Source organism: Labrus mixtus, chromosome 11 (assembly GCF_963584025.1).
Source record: "Labrus mixtus chromosome 11, fLabMix1.1, whole genome shotgun sequence".
Lineage (NCBI taxonomy): Eukaryota > Metazoa > Chordata > Actinopteri > Labriformes > Labridae > Labrus > Labrus mixtus.
Window position 1 is genome coordinate 14,246,266 of NC_083622.1, and position 18,314 is coordinate 14,264,579.

At 39.6% G+C, this 18,314-nt stretch overlaps 2 protein-coding genes across 2 annotated transcripts; both read left to right on the forward strand.

Moving 5' to 3' along the window:
* Positions 1–1,198: 1,198 nt before the first annotated feature.
* On the forward strand, positions 1,199–10,999 carry lin28aa (lin-28 homolog Aa). Its single transcript, XM_061049415.1, has 4 exons — positions 1,199–1,219; positions 2,153–2,380; positions 6,349–6,533; positions 9,466–10,999. Exons 1-4 carry the CDS (start codon positions 1,199–1,201, stop codon positions 9,683–9,685), a joined length of 654 nt encoding a protein of 217 aa, XP_060905398.1. The 3' UTR covers positions 9,686–10,999.
* Positions 11,000–14,394: 3,395 nt separating this feature from the next.
* mecr (mitochondrial trans-2-enoyl-CoA reductase) lies at positions 14,395–18,212 on the forward strand. The gene is made up of 10 exons (XM_061050184.1): positions 14,395–14,723; positions 15,243–15,340; positions 15,534–15,665; positions 15,749–15,892; positions 16,743–16,845; positions 17,101–17,203; positions 17,310–17,383; positions 17,477–17,537; positions 17,635–17,707; positions 17,794–18,212. Exons 1-10 carry the CDS (start codon positions 14,527–14,529, stop codon positions 17,955–17,957), a joined length of 1,149 nt encoding a protein of 382 aa, XP_060906167.1. The 5' UTR covers positions 14,395–14,526; the 3' UTR covers positions 17,958–18,212.
* The last annotated feature ends 102 nt before the right edge of the window (positions 18,213–18,314 follow it).

Genomic DNA, 18,314 nt, shown 5'->3' on the forward strand with positions numbered 1-18,314 from the left:
GCCTTTCATTCAGATGTTTGTTACAAGCACAACACATTGGGTTTAATGTCTTTTTTCATTTGGCTGATTGTATCTCTTTATATTTGATTTAATGTCGGATATATGTTCTCAAAGACGCACGTGGATGCTAGGCCTACGTGAAGTTTTTTTTTTTTCAATTTAAGTTATGATCGTTTTGATTCATCGTTTAAAGACAATAGGCCTACGTTTGTTCCATTTGGTTATTTTTCGGCTTTGGATTTGTGTTTTTTTCTTCTTCTCTGAGCTTGGTTAAAGATCACTTTCCTCCTTCTTTCATTCATCCATCATTCACAAGGACACGAGTCAACATCCTAACATGATGTGATCAATCACTATTGATCCATGAATTCGTTTTACCAGCTTGGCTTGTTTTCACGAAGCCACCTCGTTATGTCGGATCTGCTTTCGTGTGTCCCTTTTGTTTGGTTCAACTCTGCTCGTGGTTTCTTCTTCATAGTAAACTCGGGGGTTTTTTTTGGACTCGGGTCAACTGTCCCTTCTCTGTTGCGTGTGAGGAAAAAAACACTTCCCCCCTCCATGTTTCACATGGATTAGCATTACAATCCTTTCTCCCGCATGTTGGGGCAGCAGCACACCGATTCCCTGATTACATGCAAATGTTAGGAATTAAATGAATTAAATAGGGGAAAAGGAATTTAAATAGAACATTATCAAGTAAATCAAGAGGATTTCAAATTGAAAAATTAAGTTGATTTGAAAAAACTCCCTATAAATCCTAAACTCACTAACCTATAGGCTATATCCTTCAAACCAGATGTTGTTAAAACAGACAATAAGGGCTCTACCTGGTTGTTTCTTTACTACTGTAACCTTACTGCAGTGTGTTTAGATAGAAAAATAGATATAGTGAAACTCTAGTTTCGATGATTGTTGAGTGTAATGTGAGATACAAAAGAATAAAATCGGGTTTACATTAATGTGCTTCATGAATAATCCCAGATCTGCTTAAACATGCCTTATCATAACATTCTAACATTGCTACAAATTGATGACTTTATTTAGGCTACATCAAGTAAAATTCCAGAAAGCCTGGGTGGGATATATTAATATTGGATTTTAAATGTGTTTAGCGTGATTGGTTACCTCAACATTTAGGCTCCTCCATCAAACAATATGCAATCTATCCTTGGGGAATACAATTGTGAGTCACGTGGACATGACCGAGAGTGAGTGGGGGGTTTGTTAGATGAGAAATGGTCATTTAGTGTTGACCAACAGAACTGACCGCTGCAGGAGAGACACACACACACACAGCAGCAGCATCGGGAGTAAACTGGCCCTCAAACATGGCAGAAGGTATGCTGGGTTGCTTCTTTAAGGGACTTATCTCTGGGAATTGTTAAAGTGCTTTCTGAAAATGGCTGGGTGTCTTTGCATTGTTTTTAGGACTTCTTTTAAATAGGGGGGGGGGGGGGGTCTTCTGTAAAAAAAAATTCTGCCCGCTGACCCCCACCCCCCTCCCCTCATTGTTTAGGGGGAATAGGTTGCCAGCCCCCTTTTGTTTACCTCCCTCTCCCGCTTTCCCTCTTGCTGCGCAGTTTCTGCTTTTCACAGCATTTTGCATGAAAGTGGCAATCTGTGAGGATTCCCCAGTTTGAGGGTTAAAAAAAAAAAGGATACTGTAGCTTGGGTGCTAATTTTGACTCAAAGCAGAAGTGAAGATATGGGCTCCGTTTCTAACCAGGAATTCCCAGGTTGAGTAGCAGAATTATTTGCATTACGGTTTTTTTTTTATTTAGGGTATTTAACTTACACAGTTAAGTTGTCTTCTGAATGACTTTCTGTTTAATTGTAAGGCTTTGTTCAAACAGGTCACAGGCAATACGTGTCAATCAATGCATGAAATGTTCTTTAGGATTCTGATATCAAACAACCAACATCAATTATTTCGCAAGAATTTCGCACATGTTTAATCGAAAGGATGTATGGCTATTTTCCGTTTTCTGTGGCAAGGTTTGTGACTATTTTAGTCATAACACGTCCAAAGTGCATCCCAGGTTGTTTCATTGATTCATATTGATTGATGATGCCGCAGCAACGCGACAGGAAAATAAGCGAAGTTTTCCGGGTTTAAACATTCAATCCCTCTCCCGTTTATTTAACACGATAGTCTGATTGTTTTTCTTGGTCATTCCCAACACTTTCTTTTTTTTTGTTCTTTGCAGGAGTGTGTAAGACCGAGGAGGACGAAGGACCGAGCACCGAGGAGGACTCGCAGCCTGTCCGCGGGGTCGGCGTGTGTAAATGGTTCAACGTCCGCATGGGCTTCGGGTTCCTATCCATGACCAGCCGAGAGGGAGTGCCACTGGACGAACCGGTTGATGTGTTTGTCCATCAGGTAGGACGACCTTCTGCTCAAAGTGAAACTTGTAAAAGTATGCAAATACAAGAGCGATTTAAAGGGGGTTGACTTGTGCAAAACAAAAATCCGCATTTTAAAGGCCTGAACATTGGTAAATCTGGTGAGATGTCTTACCGGCAGGCGTGAGCTACAGCCCACCTGTTTTCAATAGCCTAGGCTTCAACTTAATTAATTCAGGATTTTTTTTTTTCAACCCAGCCATCTTTGTGGCAAGGCTAAGAGAAGGCTAGAGACAAAAAACACTCTGATAAACACAATGGAAAAGGTGCATTAAACACCCCATCAGCATTCATTGTTGTTGTGTTTGAGCAACGTTTAGAGAGTATTTGATGAATTCAACAAGTTAAGGTGAGCGTTTGTTCTGCAGTGTGGTGGGTGTTTCTCCTTCAGGGAAACACGTGTTGCAGCCAGAGGAGTCTCGCGCGGGCCTCCCTCGTGGTTTTTCATGATAGTACACCCAATATAATACGATGGAGATGTTTTTAAACCAATACATGCTATATGCTGACGTTTCAAAGCCGTCACATGGCTACAGATCACAGTGAGTGCTGCTTAAAATCTGGTCTTTTAAATAGGAATAAAGTGTAATTGAGCTATTCTGCAGCTATTTAAGTCAATGTTTTTGTTTCTATCTGGAAACAATGATTGGATGTCACACTTTGCCATCTTTCATTGAATGTAGTGGGTGGTATGTTTGGTATGGTAAGTTTACATTGATTCAAATGGTTTCAGGTCCAGATTGACCCCAGCAATTTTTCAGTTCGTTGAGAAGGTGACATATGCTTTAAAAGCATTGAATCTTCATAATTAGCATTTTCTGTTGGGTTTATCACAAGGCTTGTAACAAAACCGCTCAGAAAAGTGAGTATTTTTGTCAGGGTGTATATTTTTTAGGATAAATATAACCAAATAATTAGTTTTGGTTTGCTTATCATATAAGATGTTCTGTCGCACTCAAGGTTATATTGTTGCGTTCCCAGCATGAAGAGATAAAAGAAAACTCCAGAGTTCATCCAGGTTTAACCCAAAACCTCCATTCACCTTTTCATATACAAGAGGTGGGAGGTAGTGAGGCGGGGGTGCGTTTCCCTCCCACTTCTCGTGTGAGTGAGCGCCTCCATTGCTGTCTGATAAGATAAAGGCTTAGCATGTGAATGAGAGGAGTCCTCACTAGCTGCTCATTCACCTCAAGGTTCCTGTCATAAAGTGATTAAAGGCTCTTTGCTGTCTGCTCGACCTCCTCAGTGTTTGTGTATGTGTGGTACTGTGCAAGCTTTAAAGAGGAAAGGAGCTCTTTAAAAAAAAAGAAAGAAGATAAACTTGTCTCCACTCTCCAATGCCTCATGCGGTGAAGACAAACAAAATGCGTCTCCTTTTTTAAATGTTTAACTTAATTATTATTTATATATATAAATGCAAATAAAGTTGGTCAATCAATCAGTTTATTTTTTTAAATTTTCCAAATTTGGTCAAAGCCAGTTTTCAGACTTTGGTAGTTCTTACTCATTTCTGATTTTTTAAGTATCTGCTTTCTTGTTATGACATTGCATGAAGCAAGAATGGGCAGGACTTCTGTAACCGACACATTTTCTGGCTACACATAAGCTACTACCTGCTTAGTCATATAAGAAAAAAAACCCCACAAATTTAAGCAGGGACAGAATAAAAGACAGGGTTATTACATGAGTAACACCAACTGCCATAAAATGTAGATTTTTAAGAAATTAAATCCACGTGAAAACCTAATGTCTCTATGCCTTGGAAATACGATGGCCATTAGATAATCAAGAGAGGGTTTCTTATCCGCTTTTGTTCTCATTTTATCCACAAGAAATGCATAACCAACGGCCCTTTTCCCTCTCTGTCACCAGAGAAGGTAGACACACGCGTGTCAATGATGGATGTAAAGGGCTTTTGGCAACGTAAAAGGCCTCTGTACTAAAATTAGTGGCCGCGTGTCAAGGAAAATTAACTCCCAGGGTCCACTGGCCTTTGTGCAGGTGAACAATAGAGCCATGCATCCGAATGAAGCACCCCTCGGCCGTGACCGAGCCCCTCTTTGTCTCAGCAGCAGTCCTGCTTTTGTCCCCCACTGCTCTGATGTCTTTCTCTGCTTCGCTTTGCTTCCAGACACATTCTGGGCAAAGTTTAGAGTCAATCCTGCTTATAGCTAATACCTTAAAATCAGGTCCCTCATGGCTACACCGTGATCAGTACCTGTGTTTGTGAGTGTAACCTGGTGAAGAGCATGTGGCTAGTGAAGGTCCATTATGGGGGTTGGGGGGGCGGGGGGAGGTCACACATGAGAGAGGAAATGGGTTAACGGTCACCAGGCTAGAGAGGGGCCTGATGGGATTTGGGGCTTTGTGACCATCCGTGTTGTCACTCGAACGTCATGGCTCACCAGTCATGTTTGGTAGATGCTCAGGACTTCGCAGCAGATGCTCAACTGTGAGTGAATGTTGCGTGGTTTGAGAAGATGGTGCTTTTGTTTGTTGCCTGGCTATAGGCTGTGATTGTAACAAATCCAACTGACATTTTGAAGGATGACGTTTCCTCATTGGTTGATCTATATCAGACGTCTTTTAAAGATTTAAAATTGGTACCTTTACGTGATTACCTTTCCCGACAGATTGTCCCGTTTGGTTTGAAGCTTTCAAATAAAGTGAACAAAGTTCTTTGAGAGTCTGATTCCTGGTGGTTTTATCTGACACAGATTAGAGCTTTTTGTTTATAATTCACAGATAAATGTCAATAAATAAATGAAAGAAACTGGGATTAATGTGTCTTAATACAAACCTGCTTAATTCACATGTCTGCCATAGCTGTGACAAGTTGATCCCCAAATCCCTACAAGGATTTAGAGAGAGGGGCTCTCCATCTTCAAAAACGTACCACGCTGTCCCTTCCTTCATCTCTATTTTTGCTACTCTGGAATCGGATATGTTTCTGGCAAGATGCTGGTATCAGGAAGAATGACCTTGAATAGTCAGCTCAGGTGATCATTGGAATAATATGTAGCTAGGCAAGAGGCTAAATTGGTGCTTACTCACAATGTTCCTCTTTTGTTGCTAAATTAAGCTAGCACGCCTCTCCAATCTTTCTGTTCATCACACAATACCAAATGAAATCACCATGTTTCTTTCACAAAAAAAACCATGTCACACATTCAGTCACTGATATCAAAAGGAGATATCAATCAATGGGTCTTTCTCTCAACTTTTATCTTCCACCTCTTTCTGCCAAACAAATATCTAAGGAATGTCCCCCTGACCCCCAACCTACCAGAGAAACACCGCAGCCTTCTCACCCCACCCCCAGCCGTAGCACTAACCCCTGCATCCTGCAGTTTAGGGTTAGTGGTGGTGGTCAGTGTGTTAGTGGAGCTTTGTGATGTGGGTGGGACGTGAGATGTGGGTGGGGGAAGCATTGTGGAATGCTGTTCCTCTGAAAGGGGGGGATGGGTTGAAGGTTATCCTCATCAGATTTACCACCCAAACACAGAAAAATGACAAGGCAGTTTTAAGGTAGAGGTGCCTTTCTATGGAGGGCGTTATGTGTAATAACTGATTGAAAGAGTGGGGACAGCAGGCTTTGTAGGCCTTGTTGTGTATCATGCGAGACATTATGGTGCCAAGAAATACCAGATACCTGATAAGTGCTATCAGGCTCTGATGGTATCATGTAGTGGATAACTTGTTAGGGGTTGTTTTTCAGGGTCAAAGTGTCCATAGGTTTAATAAAGAGGTGGCTTAGGCACCTGATATGTATTAGGGCAGGTTTCAAAAAATGAATTGCTACCATTATTATGCCACCACCCTTTGTGGTTTGATTCTTTGTGTGTTTTACATATTTAGGCAAACCAAGTATGTTCTATATCTGGAGCTACCAACACTGCAAACAATAATTCTAATGATGAATCATCTTCCTATGCCCTCTTTCAGAGCAAGTTGCACATGGAAGGCTTCCGCAGCCTGAAGGAAGGCGAGGCGGTCGAGTTTACCTTCAAGAAGTCATCAAAGGGCCTGGAGTCACAGCAGGTGTCTGGACCAGGTGGCATCCACTGTGTGGGCAGTGAACGGAGACCCAAAGGCAAGAAGGTCCAGAAGCGACGTTCAAAGGGAGATCGGTAAGCAGTGATGAACTGGGAAAGAATGCAAAGTCTTTAATATTGTTGGCTCCTTATGATGGGGGTAAACAGGAGTACAAAATAACTTAAATAAGATTCATCAAATGAAATGACCCCTAGACTTTAATTCATCAATGCTAGCTGTGCAGCAACTTGCTATTCTACAAACCATAAAATGGTTTTGTAATATTTAACTATTAATATATTGAAGTTGTTTACTTGAACCATGCCTCTCCAAAAGATCAAATGTCCATACATTTCTTGAAGTACTTGTGTTTTCAGCAATTGGACAACACATTTTTATCGTAAAATTTTAGTAGAATTAGCTTTAGAAGTATAAGAACTATATAAAATATTACAATTCTGGGTCAACAAAAAAAGACACAAATTCCATATGCCAAATATTCATAGGAAAGCAAATGGGTATGCACCTTACAGTACGGACTTAAAAAAGTAGAATTTCTCTGCAGTGCAATGAGTCATTGTTCTATCCATTTTAGATCCGATATTCAAGGGATTTTTAGTTTCTCTCCATTTTCCTTCCTCTTCCTCCACCCCAACCCCCATCTCCTGCCCTAGCAAGGGTCACTCCAGCAGGCTTGACGTGTGACCTGGATCAATAACTGTTTAAATCTGCTGGCCCCCAGTGAATTCACACCCACTGATTCTTCCTCTCTTCCTAAACCTCTTCTACCAATGTGATTGGGAATTCCAAAAATAAAACTTGTAACAAAAAAAGTAATATTTGAGTATTAATATATTGTGATTTTGTTGGTGAGTCCTGTTGGTCATACAAAAAATAGGGAATTATACTTAAGATGCTGTGTCTTAAGCACACAATTCCTCGTTACTGCTGAAGTGGTTTCCATATTTCTCTTTGTATCGGTTCATAAAAACACGAGTAGTACGAGTTTAGGCTCCGTGAAAAATGACTAAGAACAAAAAAACCTATCTTCATGTATGGTTTTATTAATTGAACAGTTTTTTTTTCGCATATTCAAGGGTTTCACGCAAAGGAAAGAATGTCCCTCCGAGGGAAAGACAGAAGAGCAAAGTGGGGCCTCTATTTAGACGTTACTCTTTGAATATAGCAAGGGGTTAGAAGTGTATCAACTTCACCCTCCTGTCAGTTGTGATTAGAGCCAGAGAGTAGCCAGTGTGAGAAAACAGATCATTACTGCCTCAAAGAGTCCTGGGAGGCCCGCTGTGGCTCAATAAGTCTCCCAAGATCACACTGATCCATTGATAAGGTATCGTTTCCCTCTAGCGTATTTCATTATGCAGCTCCGGTTGGTGTTTCATTGGTTGATTTGATTGATTGATGATATTTGTAACCGATAGTCAGATATAACTGGGACAGGAGTTACATTTTCATTCCACTTATTACTTGTGGGTTAATACTGCCAGCAGCTGCTTTTAAGTCTACCTCTTTTTTTTTTTTTTTTTTTAGACCACCTTTTGTAAAGTAAGTGTGTGTTGATATGATCGAAGGTAAGGGGAAAAGCTCCTGTCCATTTAATTGATAACAGATGTAAGAGCTCTGGCAAAGGGGTGAAAGGTCGCTGCTGTCATGGCAACAGTGTATGAGTAAATGCATGGGGGCTGGGATGGGATTGGGGTCGGAGGGGAAGGGTGGGGTGGGTCAAGGGGGCAGGGTTCAGAGGTCATTACTGCAGCTTTCTGAGACAAAGGGACCACTTCCCCTTCCCTCCTTTTGCCTCCTGATGAAGGGAGGTGTTGTGATGTGGCAGTATAGACCTTGACACCACCCCAACAGCCACAGCTACAAAGCCACACTGACCTCTAGGCAGCCGCCCTGACCAAACCTCATCTGCTGCTTCAGTGGTGGCAGGGGGTCTGCTGTGGCACAGGCCGAGCACCGCACGCCTACACCCATCTGTCTTCCGCCCCATACACGCGTGGCCATTCTATAGATTGTGTCCGAACAATTGTGGATGAAGGCACCCCCGATGGCTCTCGCTTGACCCTTGCATGGTGTTCATTTCTAAAGTTCACTGCCAATGAAACAAATGTCTTACTCTGATACAATAGAGCCCAACAAGTCCAACTGGAAGCTTTTGGCAGTGACAATCTGACAAATAACACAAGCTGTTCAAGATACTTAGAGAAAATACCAGCCATTGTGACCATAAAAAGTCAATAGATCCAAGTCCCTGGTACTTCTTGCAATTTTTTTTCCCAACTTGAATATCAGATTGTCCAGAAACCATTGTTGCTTTAAAGGAGATTGCATGCGTTTTGGGTGTAAATTTTAAACATCTAAAAACACTTTGTGACCTGTTTAGATGTTCCAATCTGTGATCCACCAAAGAGCAATGTGGTGTGACCTGGAATGCCCTAGTAAGATTGATGGCCATAGGTAACTCAGGTTAATCCTGGGAAATTGTTGCCATCAAGTGGCAAACGGGTGCAACCAATATCTCCCCCTACACTTAAGTAAAAGCTTTAGATAGTTTTACTTCCTTTGGCTTTCTTACTCTCACAATGCAGAATGACAGACAATGATAAACATTGCACTGACAATCATCAGTTGCAGGGAGAGAGAGAGAGAGTTTCCCTTTAACCGGAGGGACATACAATATGTTGTACAATGGACTTTTCAGTGAGGAAGTATGTCTTGGCCGTAGTGTAAGGCATTCATAGGTTCTTGCTTTTTTAAGAAGTCATAATAATTTAAATCAAAACAGTTTTTCTTTGTCCTCAAACATTTCTGAAGGGGACCTTCAAGCTAAAATGGCTACCAAAAAAAAGACCTTTTTAGCAACATTCAGATCATTGTTCTAGCTTTCAGGCCTCCTACTGCATTGTTTTTTTAATTCATCATCGCTAGTTTAGAGGTTGTGATTTTGCCACAGTATGAACATATTTCAAGGAAAACAATTCATTGATCTGATTAAATCTTCTCTTTTAGGTGCTACAACTGTGGAGGCCTGGACCACCATGCCAAAGAGTGCAAGTTACCACCACAGCCCAAAAAGTGCCATTTCTGCCAGAGCATCGACCACATGGTTGCCAACTGCCCATTAAAAGCACAACAGTCCTCGCCAGGTTCTCAGGGAAAACCATCACCTTCAAAAGAAGATGAGGAGGAGCAGAGCCACATGGTAACGGCTCCTGAGACCTCTGATTAAATGAGAAGTCGGGCATCATCAAAACCGGGGAAGCACAGAGGCCAATCAAACTACTTTGATGGTAGAGATGGGACACAAGACCCCAGTTCATCTGTCGAGGCTGCTTTTGGAACTACCTCAGGTTAAAAAAAAAAAATGCTGATGAAGAATGTTGCTGAAGTTTTTTTTTATTGTTTTCATTTGGTGTTACACTCAGGAATACTGCTGTATTATTGCACTCAGGACGCTTTCTAAATGTTCGAATCACTGCTGTGTTTTTGAGGGGATTGAGATTGTAGTTACATACAACGGATTATGTTGATTAGTTTTTCTAGAACCTGATTTGTCTTTTTATGAGCCACTTTGTCTCTCCTATGGGCATTATACCTCTTCTGTTTTTGCAGAATACTTGGTCAGTTTGCAAAGTATAGAGCGAAACTTTTGCTGCCTTACCATATAGTCTTATATCACACTGTTACACCTCACCTTCTGTTAAGGCAGAGTGTAACAGTTAATACCTCTTAAATGAATGTTATGGTGTGTATTGTATGTGGAATGGGAGGGCTTGCAAAAACAAATGGGATGTGTTTTAGGGTATAAATGCAGGCTATTGTCATCTGCCCACATGGCAATTGACCATCCAGTAATCCTTGGGCCAAGTGAATGTCAGACCAGAATTGGTTTTAGCTTTTGGTCAGTTATTTTTCTTTGAAACAATACTTTTAACCAGCATCTTGCTGGCTGTCTAAAAGTGCAGTCTACATCATTGGTGCATGTTTACTCTACTACTTAAACCTCCATTTCTACTGATGATGGTAAACCAGATACTCTCAAATTACAGTTTTAGAGGTCGGGATTTATTTTGAGATAAAATCACATTATTTTTTCATTACAGTTTTAACATAGCCTTGCCACTAAAACATTGGTGTGGTCAGAGGTTAGAATCTCTTGAACCTATTATGACATCAAGTATGGATGTGATCTGGTACCTTCTGCAAAACTCTAGTATGTAATGTACTGTGGTATAATTGGACCACACTACATCACATACTCGGTATGTCAGAAAATATGCTGTAGGTACCATTTGACCAGGTAAAGCAAGATTGTATAACTCACATCTACTAACATGATCAAGCTTGCGCTGTTGCAGATGTGTTTGGCCCATTATCTATCAGACATATTCTTACCAGATTTAGGATCAGGTCAACGTTCGAAATGGTTTAGTATTTAGCTTCAAAGAGAAATGTTTTGTAAACCAAGATGGCTGCTCCTTAAGTGGAATGTTCTAGATTTGTGGATCAATATAAGGCAAACTGGGCAAATGAAAAGTGATGGCTACTTAATCACCTCTGCGATGATAGTCCATGTTGTACTAGAAGCCATTTGAATTTGACATTGGAAACGGTTACCAAGTCCAACAGACCTATGAAAATTGTGTTGTTGCTCTGAATGGCAAGAAATCAAGAATGAACTGAAAGGTTGCCGACTATTTTAATATAAAGAACACGTCTGGGGCTACCAGGCTAAGTCTTAACCAGAGAAGGCAGCATGATAAACTAACTTAGCTTTTAAAACTCTAACAGTTTTCCCTTTCTTTCTTGGCTAATGTGTGAAATGCTGCTGCTCCACAATTACCTCAATTTTGTTTTTAATGAATTCCTAACAATGTGATAGAAAACACAACACACACACCTCATCACTTCAAATAAGATACTTGACCTGGACTGAGTCTCTGAGGGTCCAGCTAGCTCTCCTCTTGATACTTGAATAAAATGAGGCAGAATCAATTATGAAGTTACCAGCGAGAAGGCCGGTGTTTTTGTTTGTATCCAGTTTGATCCATAACTAGGTAGTTATTTAAGACATTACCTCCCTATGACTCTTAGTAGGGTTATAGATCAGGAACACCTGCCCGGAGGAGCATGTAGAACTAGCTAGCTAATCAGCATTTTACTCCCGTTTTACAGGAGAAGCTGACAAACTTTGACACCCAATTAATATATATATATTATTATTCTAAAGCCTTTTTTAAAAGAATAATACTTCTTATTTATTTTCATCCAAGAGTGCTGCAGCTTGTCCTCCTGCTCACGTTGAAGACTCTCGGCAATGAATGTTCTTCTAGACATCAAATAACTGACAAATGTGATTCAAAGCTCCATATGACTTGAGACTATGAATATATTTGGGTGAACCTATTTTAACATCAAGGTACTTCTCCGTATTTCTTTGTACATATGTGCTTGATAAATCATTTTCATTGTCCTCGACGGTAATTCAATGCAGTTTAAATAGAATGAACTCACATAACCCATGTTACAAACAATACACACTTTGCAAGTGCATAGTATTACGAGGACTGATGTAAACTGTTAGGTTGTTTTTTTTTTTTTACTTTTATGTTTTTTTTTTATTCTTTTTGTTTGCATGGGGTCTCAGAAGGGATTCTCATTGTTATTTCTATCTATGCCAAACCCAATGCAATGTTACTCTGCACTAATCATGTGTAAGATGCATTACTTTTTTTTTTTGATTTAGATTTATTTCTTCTGAATATATGTTCCATATCGTAGATTATTTTTTTATATATTTTCATTTGTCACAAACAGTTGGTTGCTGGTAGGAAAAATATTTCTCCACTCTAAGGCTCATCTCAGGAATTGCCAATCTGAAAGCTCAGGGAATACTTCAGATTGATAAGGAGTTGAGGAGTGTTTACTCAAGACGAAGCAGGGACTGAATGCACATCTGAACCATGTGAAGCATAGATTTTTGCCAAAAGAAAAAAAAGAAAAAGATAAATGATTGTAAACAGTTAAATTGAGATTCATGTGCTTTTTGACTTTGATTTTGTCGACTTTCAATGCACACGGCGTGGTGATGACCTTGATATGTTGGTCTCCTTTACATGACTTGCCATGATATATGATATGAAGAAAATGTTCCGCTATAAATGTATTTTTTCCTCTTTAATCGTTGTAGATGGGGATGTAGTAGAATGTTATTAAGGGGATTGGGGCTAGTAGCATATAATCTGGGGTTGTCTCATCTCAAGACATGGCCAATTAGTGTTTCAGACTATCAATGCTTTTTGACAAAAAGAATGTGTCATGGATGATTTCACACTCAAATGTTTTTGGATTCATACTTCACTTTTAGGTGGTGTTTGTGTTCATGTTTCAAGTTTGAATGTTGCTGAAGCGAACACTGTTTATTAAACTCAGGACATGTAATGCTGAAACGAATGTTAAAGTAAGTGCTCTGGTAACATAAAATGATTTTTGAAACGTTTTTAATCTATTGATTGCAAGTGTATCCCTGTCTTAAAAATGTTCCTTTCTCAACAAAAGGATCTTTCTGACTTACTCATTAATATGACCTAAAATCATAAACAACTTAATTGACCAAATTCTTCACTGGACACCCACTACTTAGATAAAGGTAGATAGGTCATGTTTGCAACATTCTGCTGTTACTAACGATGTTTTCAAAGTATTATTTGGAAAGTCCAATAAGACATTTTTATTGCAGCCACCCAGTTTAACCCCTGAGTGATGCGTTATTGTGATATGATTGTCGGGTTTTAGATGGGTTAGATATTCCTTGAATATTCAAGGCCATGTAAGACTTAAGCTTACTCAGGGTAACATGTGAAGCACATAAAAAATTTCTGTATCACAGGTAACTTAATGTGTGATTTATATGATACATCTCGTTTGTGACCATCAGCCAGTTTATTCGTGGTGCTGAATGTTTAAGGATAAATGGCTTGATCAACTTCCGAAAGAATGCATTTATTACTGATGAATGTATCGATTGTTTACTGCCATAAAACTACAACTATCTTGATCTATCTTATCTTGATTTTAATGGCTAGATTATCAATGATGAGCAGCATGTAGGCTTTTCAAAGTATTACTGTGATTATGTTTCTATATGTAAAGATCTGCTCCATTTCCTAGTAAATATTTCAATATCCATGTGTCTCCTTTGCCTTTTTTCTCTTACAACAGATACAAAATACTAACATTATAACTAAATATTTTGCATTCAATAATAACTGGTATATGCTTACTTAATATCAAGGTGTATACCTCTTGTAATATTAATAAAATGACTGGTTATGGGGATAAAAGGGAGCTAAAAAAAGATCTTTGTAAAACTTGGCAAATCATTTTAATTAATCTATGAAATAATGAAGAGATTGTTAAATCATACAAAACAAGACTTTCATTAAGCAGTGAGAGCAATTTATTCTGGAGGCCTTTTAAGAAAGTGGAGTGGAACCCAGCATTTTATATCAAACAAAGTTAATATAGAGTTACTTACCTCCTTCTTTACATAACCGTTTTTTTTCTAGTCATAGTATGCCGTTTTGTTACCAGGTTTTTGAATAAATATAATTTTATAATTTAAGTTTATATATAATATATTGCCAAACACTCAGACAGCCTGAACGTGTAAGTAGGCTACTGAAGGTCGGTGTCACCAAAAATGAAAAAAAAAAACAGGACATAAAGATGTAATCATGAAGGTGACATTTGATTGGTAATCAAATCTCATTGGGACATTTTACAAAATGAGCAATATTTAAGAAATAGACATAACAATCCTGCACAAACAAGAAGCTATCTGTTCCTGTTTCATTCCCTGGCTGCAGACTTACAGTCTAGGGTTTATTGGGCAACATCCGGGTTTCTCCACTTGGGGCGCTGTTCTCTGTTTATATTTTCAATGACACAACCCCATGCTTGAAATCCAACATGGCCGTACAGTAAGAGATATGCTAGCAAACCCACATTTCAAATGAAAACCATTACCAACCAGTTTTGTTGTCCTTTGGCGATAATTCCCGAGTCGTGATGTGGCTGCCACTTCAAGCAGTCTGCTGGGGGAGCAAGACATTCTGCAGAAGAAGTCTCGTCGTTGTCCGTAATAAATGTTCAAGGCACAGGGCTAATGCTTCCGTCTCTCTCTACACTCAGTCAGCTGGACTTGCGACACAAACATGCAAGGCTCTTCTTTACAGGAAACACGGAGATCCTTCTCAAGTTGTTCAGTAAGAGTTCCTGTCTAGTACATTTATGAAACGTGTGTTTTATTCGTCCACGCTGTCAGATGAGGTTAGCAGCGCTTAGGGAAGCTGCTGTCAGAAGCTCTGTGACGGGGCTTTGAGGGTTAACAAGGTGGAAGGTTTGAATGTAGAGTTCCGAAGATGTATTTATTAGCTCACCTTCGTGTGTCTTTTGATACATTTCCCCCCCCCCAAGTGTTGCTTCTTTTTCGCCTTATTTTGCTGTAGGCCTGCACATCATTACAGAGCTCAGTGCTGCCCCCTAAAGTCCGAGGACGGAAAACACTAACTGAGACTTGACCCTGTGGGAATAGCCTTTATTTACTGTAGAGGTCAAAAGCTCCAGCAACACTTGCAATATGAAAATTAACTTAATTAGACAAATGAGTTTCAACTTGTGGTCTTCGTCATGGTCATTAAGGCTAGAAGTCGAAACATATTTTTGTTGTTTAATTCTTGATTCGATGAGCAGGTTATTTAAACAGGTGTGTTTGGGGTTTCTAGGTTGGAGGACATAGATCTTCCCCCCTTAGGTTCTAATGATGTCCTGGTTAAAATTCTGGCTGCTCCAATCAACCCATCTGACGTCAACATGATCCAAGGTTTGTTGGTCATCTCCACACTTTTTGCTCATTTTAAAACAGCTCTACTGACGGGAACAACAAAATAAAAACAATGCAACACAATATTTGTTTTTGCTGTACTGAGATCTGAGTGTGTTTTTAAGGTGCTTGAGCTATTTTTTAAATGTATGAAGATCTATAACTTATCTGATGGTGTTTTTTTTTCTTTAAGGTACTTATGCCATCCTGCCAGACCTCCCAGCTATTGGGGGTAACGAGGGAGTGGCACAGGTTTCAGAGGTGGGCAGCCAGGTAAAGTCCCTGAAAGCCGGAGACTGGGTTATCCCAAGAGATGCTGGTCTAGGTAAAATAAAGCTTTAAATACAATACTTGTAACAAATGCCTCCGACATTTTAATTTCAATGTTTGTTACCTTTGTGTGAGCAGGAATGTGGAGGACAGAGGCAGTATTAGCCGAGGACGACGTCATCTCACTGCCCAGTAACGTTCCCTTGTTGAGTGCTGCTACACTGGGAGTGAATCCCTGCACTGCCTTCAGGATGCTGTCGGACTTTGAAGATCTTAGGCCCGGTAATTATTGCCACACACGGGGTCATGTTATTATTGTTCTTACGAAGAACTACAAAGCTATAGATTACCTATACAGGAAGTTGATTTATTTTGCTGATGTTTGATTATTTGTTTCTTAAGCAACCAGATTGATTCAGCCCCCTGATGGTGGAACCACTTCTGAATAGCATTAAAACGCATATTTTGAAAGAATAGGAATATTTATTTTTATCGATTTTGCTTCAATAGACCGTTTAAAAACAAAGTTGTCCTTTATTATAGTGAATGAATTCAAATGCTCTGCCTTGATACGTTTTATTGGCCGGTATGTTGCACTTATAGTATTCACTTAATATCAAGCAAACTCGTGGACATGGTTTGTATAGAAGATATATTTAAACATAAGTGCATTTTCTGCACAGACATGGAAAGAAAAGTGAGAAAATAGAAAGAAAAGCAACGGAGCAGTCTGACTTAACAAAAATGTAATAAAGTAAAAATGAATAAATAGTGGGCCTTGGTTTGTTCTACTCTAATAGCGTTTATTTATTTATTTTTGTCTTTGTGGTCTTAACCATCTGCTTCTGGCTTAAGTTCAATGCTCAAGTACACGCACATCTTCGCTCTTTGTTGATCTACATTTTCCCCTTTATTAAATCTGTGTCTTCCATTGTGACTCAGAGACGTCACCCAAATTCCTTATCCTATGTGTTATTCTCTCCATATTATAAATTTCATTCATTGTTCCTTTCAAACTCGTAGACCCATGTTGGGACGACATATCTGAGTATGCTATACTGATGGAAAATCTCCAAAAACATGCCATCTTTCCCATCATGTTACATTCCCCCTCATCCGGCTATCCTTTCAGGTGACTCTGTGATCCAGAATGCAGCCAACAGTGGAGTCGGACAGGCTGTTATACAGATCGCTGCTGCAAGGGGAATAAACACTATCAACGTTATCAGAGACAGGTGAACCCAGTCATTTTAGATTAACCCTTTAATGACTCACCTTTTTTTTTTATTTTTCTACAAATTGTGGTTGAATCACTGGTTACATTCCACTTCTCTTTTCTTACGAAATATATTACCGGTTACGTGTTTTCCAATAGCTCTGTTTATCAGTGTTTCTGTAAGACGCACTTCAAAATGTCATTTTAAGTTTCTTTATGTGCAAGAAATCATAGCTGCAATCAACTTCCTCATTGTGTCTCTCCTTTTAAAAAGGCCAGAGTTCACTCAGCTCAGTGATAGGCTGAAGGCCATGGGTGCAACTCATGTGATCAAAGAAGAAGCACTTAGGCGCCCTGAGATTAAGGAACTGTTCAAGGTCTGTGGGTTTTGAACACAAGTTAAAAGATACAGTCATGCCACTATGGCTATTGGTTATTAGACACAGTCCCAGTGTCATTATGTTGTGTTTGTCTTTCAAATAGATCTGCCCAAAGCCGAAACTGGCTCTAAATGGAGTCGGAGGCAAAAGTGCAACAGAACTGCTCCGTCATCTGAAGTGAGGCTGCTGAGTTGTTCCTGTTTACAAGATATAACATTTATACTTAAGAGAAGTCTGATAATAACATCTGATTTTTTCTATGTATTCAAGATTAGGAGGATCTATGGTGACGTATGGAGGGATGGCCAGACAGCCAGTTACTGTCCCTGTGGTAAAATGAAAACATCATACATCCTCCCAGATTTATTATGTCACATAGAAGCTTGTTTTCAGATTCCACAGTACACTGAACATCTTTTTTTTTCCAGAGTGCCCTTATATTCAAGGATGTGAAGGTTCGAGGATTTTGGGTCACACAGTGGAAGAGAGCTCACTCAAAAGGTGAGACTGTACGAAGCGTCCTCTCTAACAGCTCAAGTTCACAAGAAACGTCTATTCAATGAATTGAATGATTTTTTCCTTCGTAGATGGAAGTGCATTTAGAGCCATGCTGGACGAACTGTGCAGCCTCATACAGCATGGAAAGCTGACAGCGCCCGCCTGCACCGAGGTGAACCTGCAAGACTACAGCATCGCTCTGAACACAGCCATGCAGCCTTTCACTTCAGCTAAACAGGTCCTGATCATGTGAAGTAACCGACTGGTTAATCCCTGGACTGCCTCTTTATCAATACACTGCTCAAGCACATGTTCAATAAATGTGGCCACAAGCAGGCTCAAAGTCCAGTAAGCATGATTTTACTTACTGACAGTTGAAGCTCATTACATTTTTATATAGTTTTACAAGATAACAGAAAGCGTTACAGAACCCAGATAATTCAGCTTTGTCTGAGATATTTAGTATCAGGTTGAATTGTTTCTAAGTTATATGAACATGAGTCGGTGTTGAGGATATGTATCAACAGATTGACTGTTGTGATTATGCTAATAATCAATAAATAACTGTTTATACTAAGCTCTGGTTTTATTAAATAGATCCAATAAACAG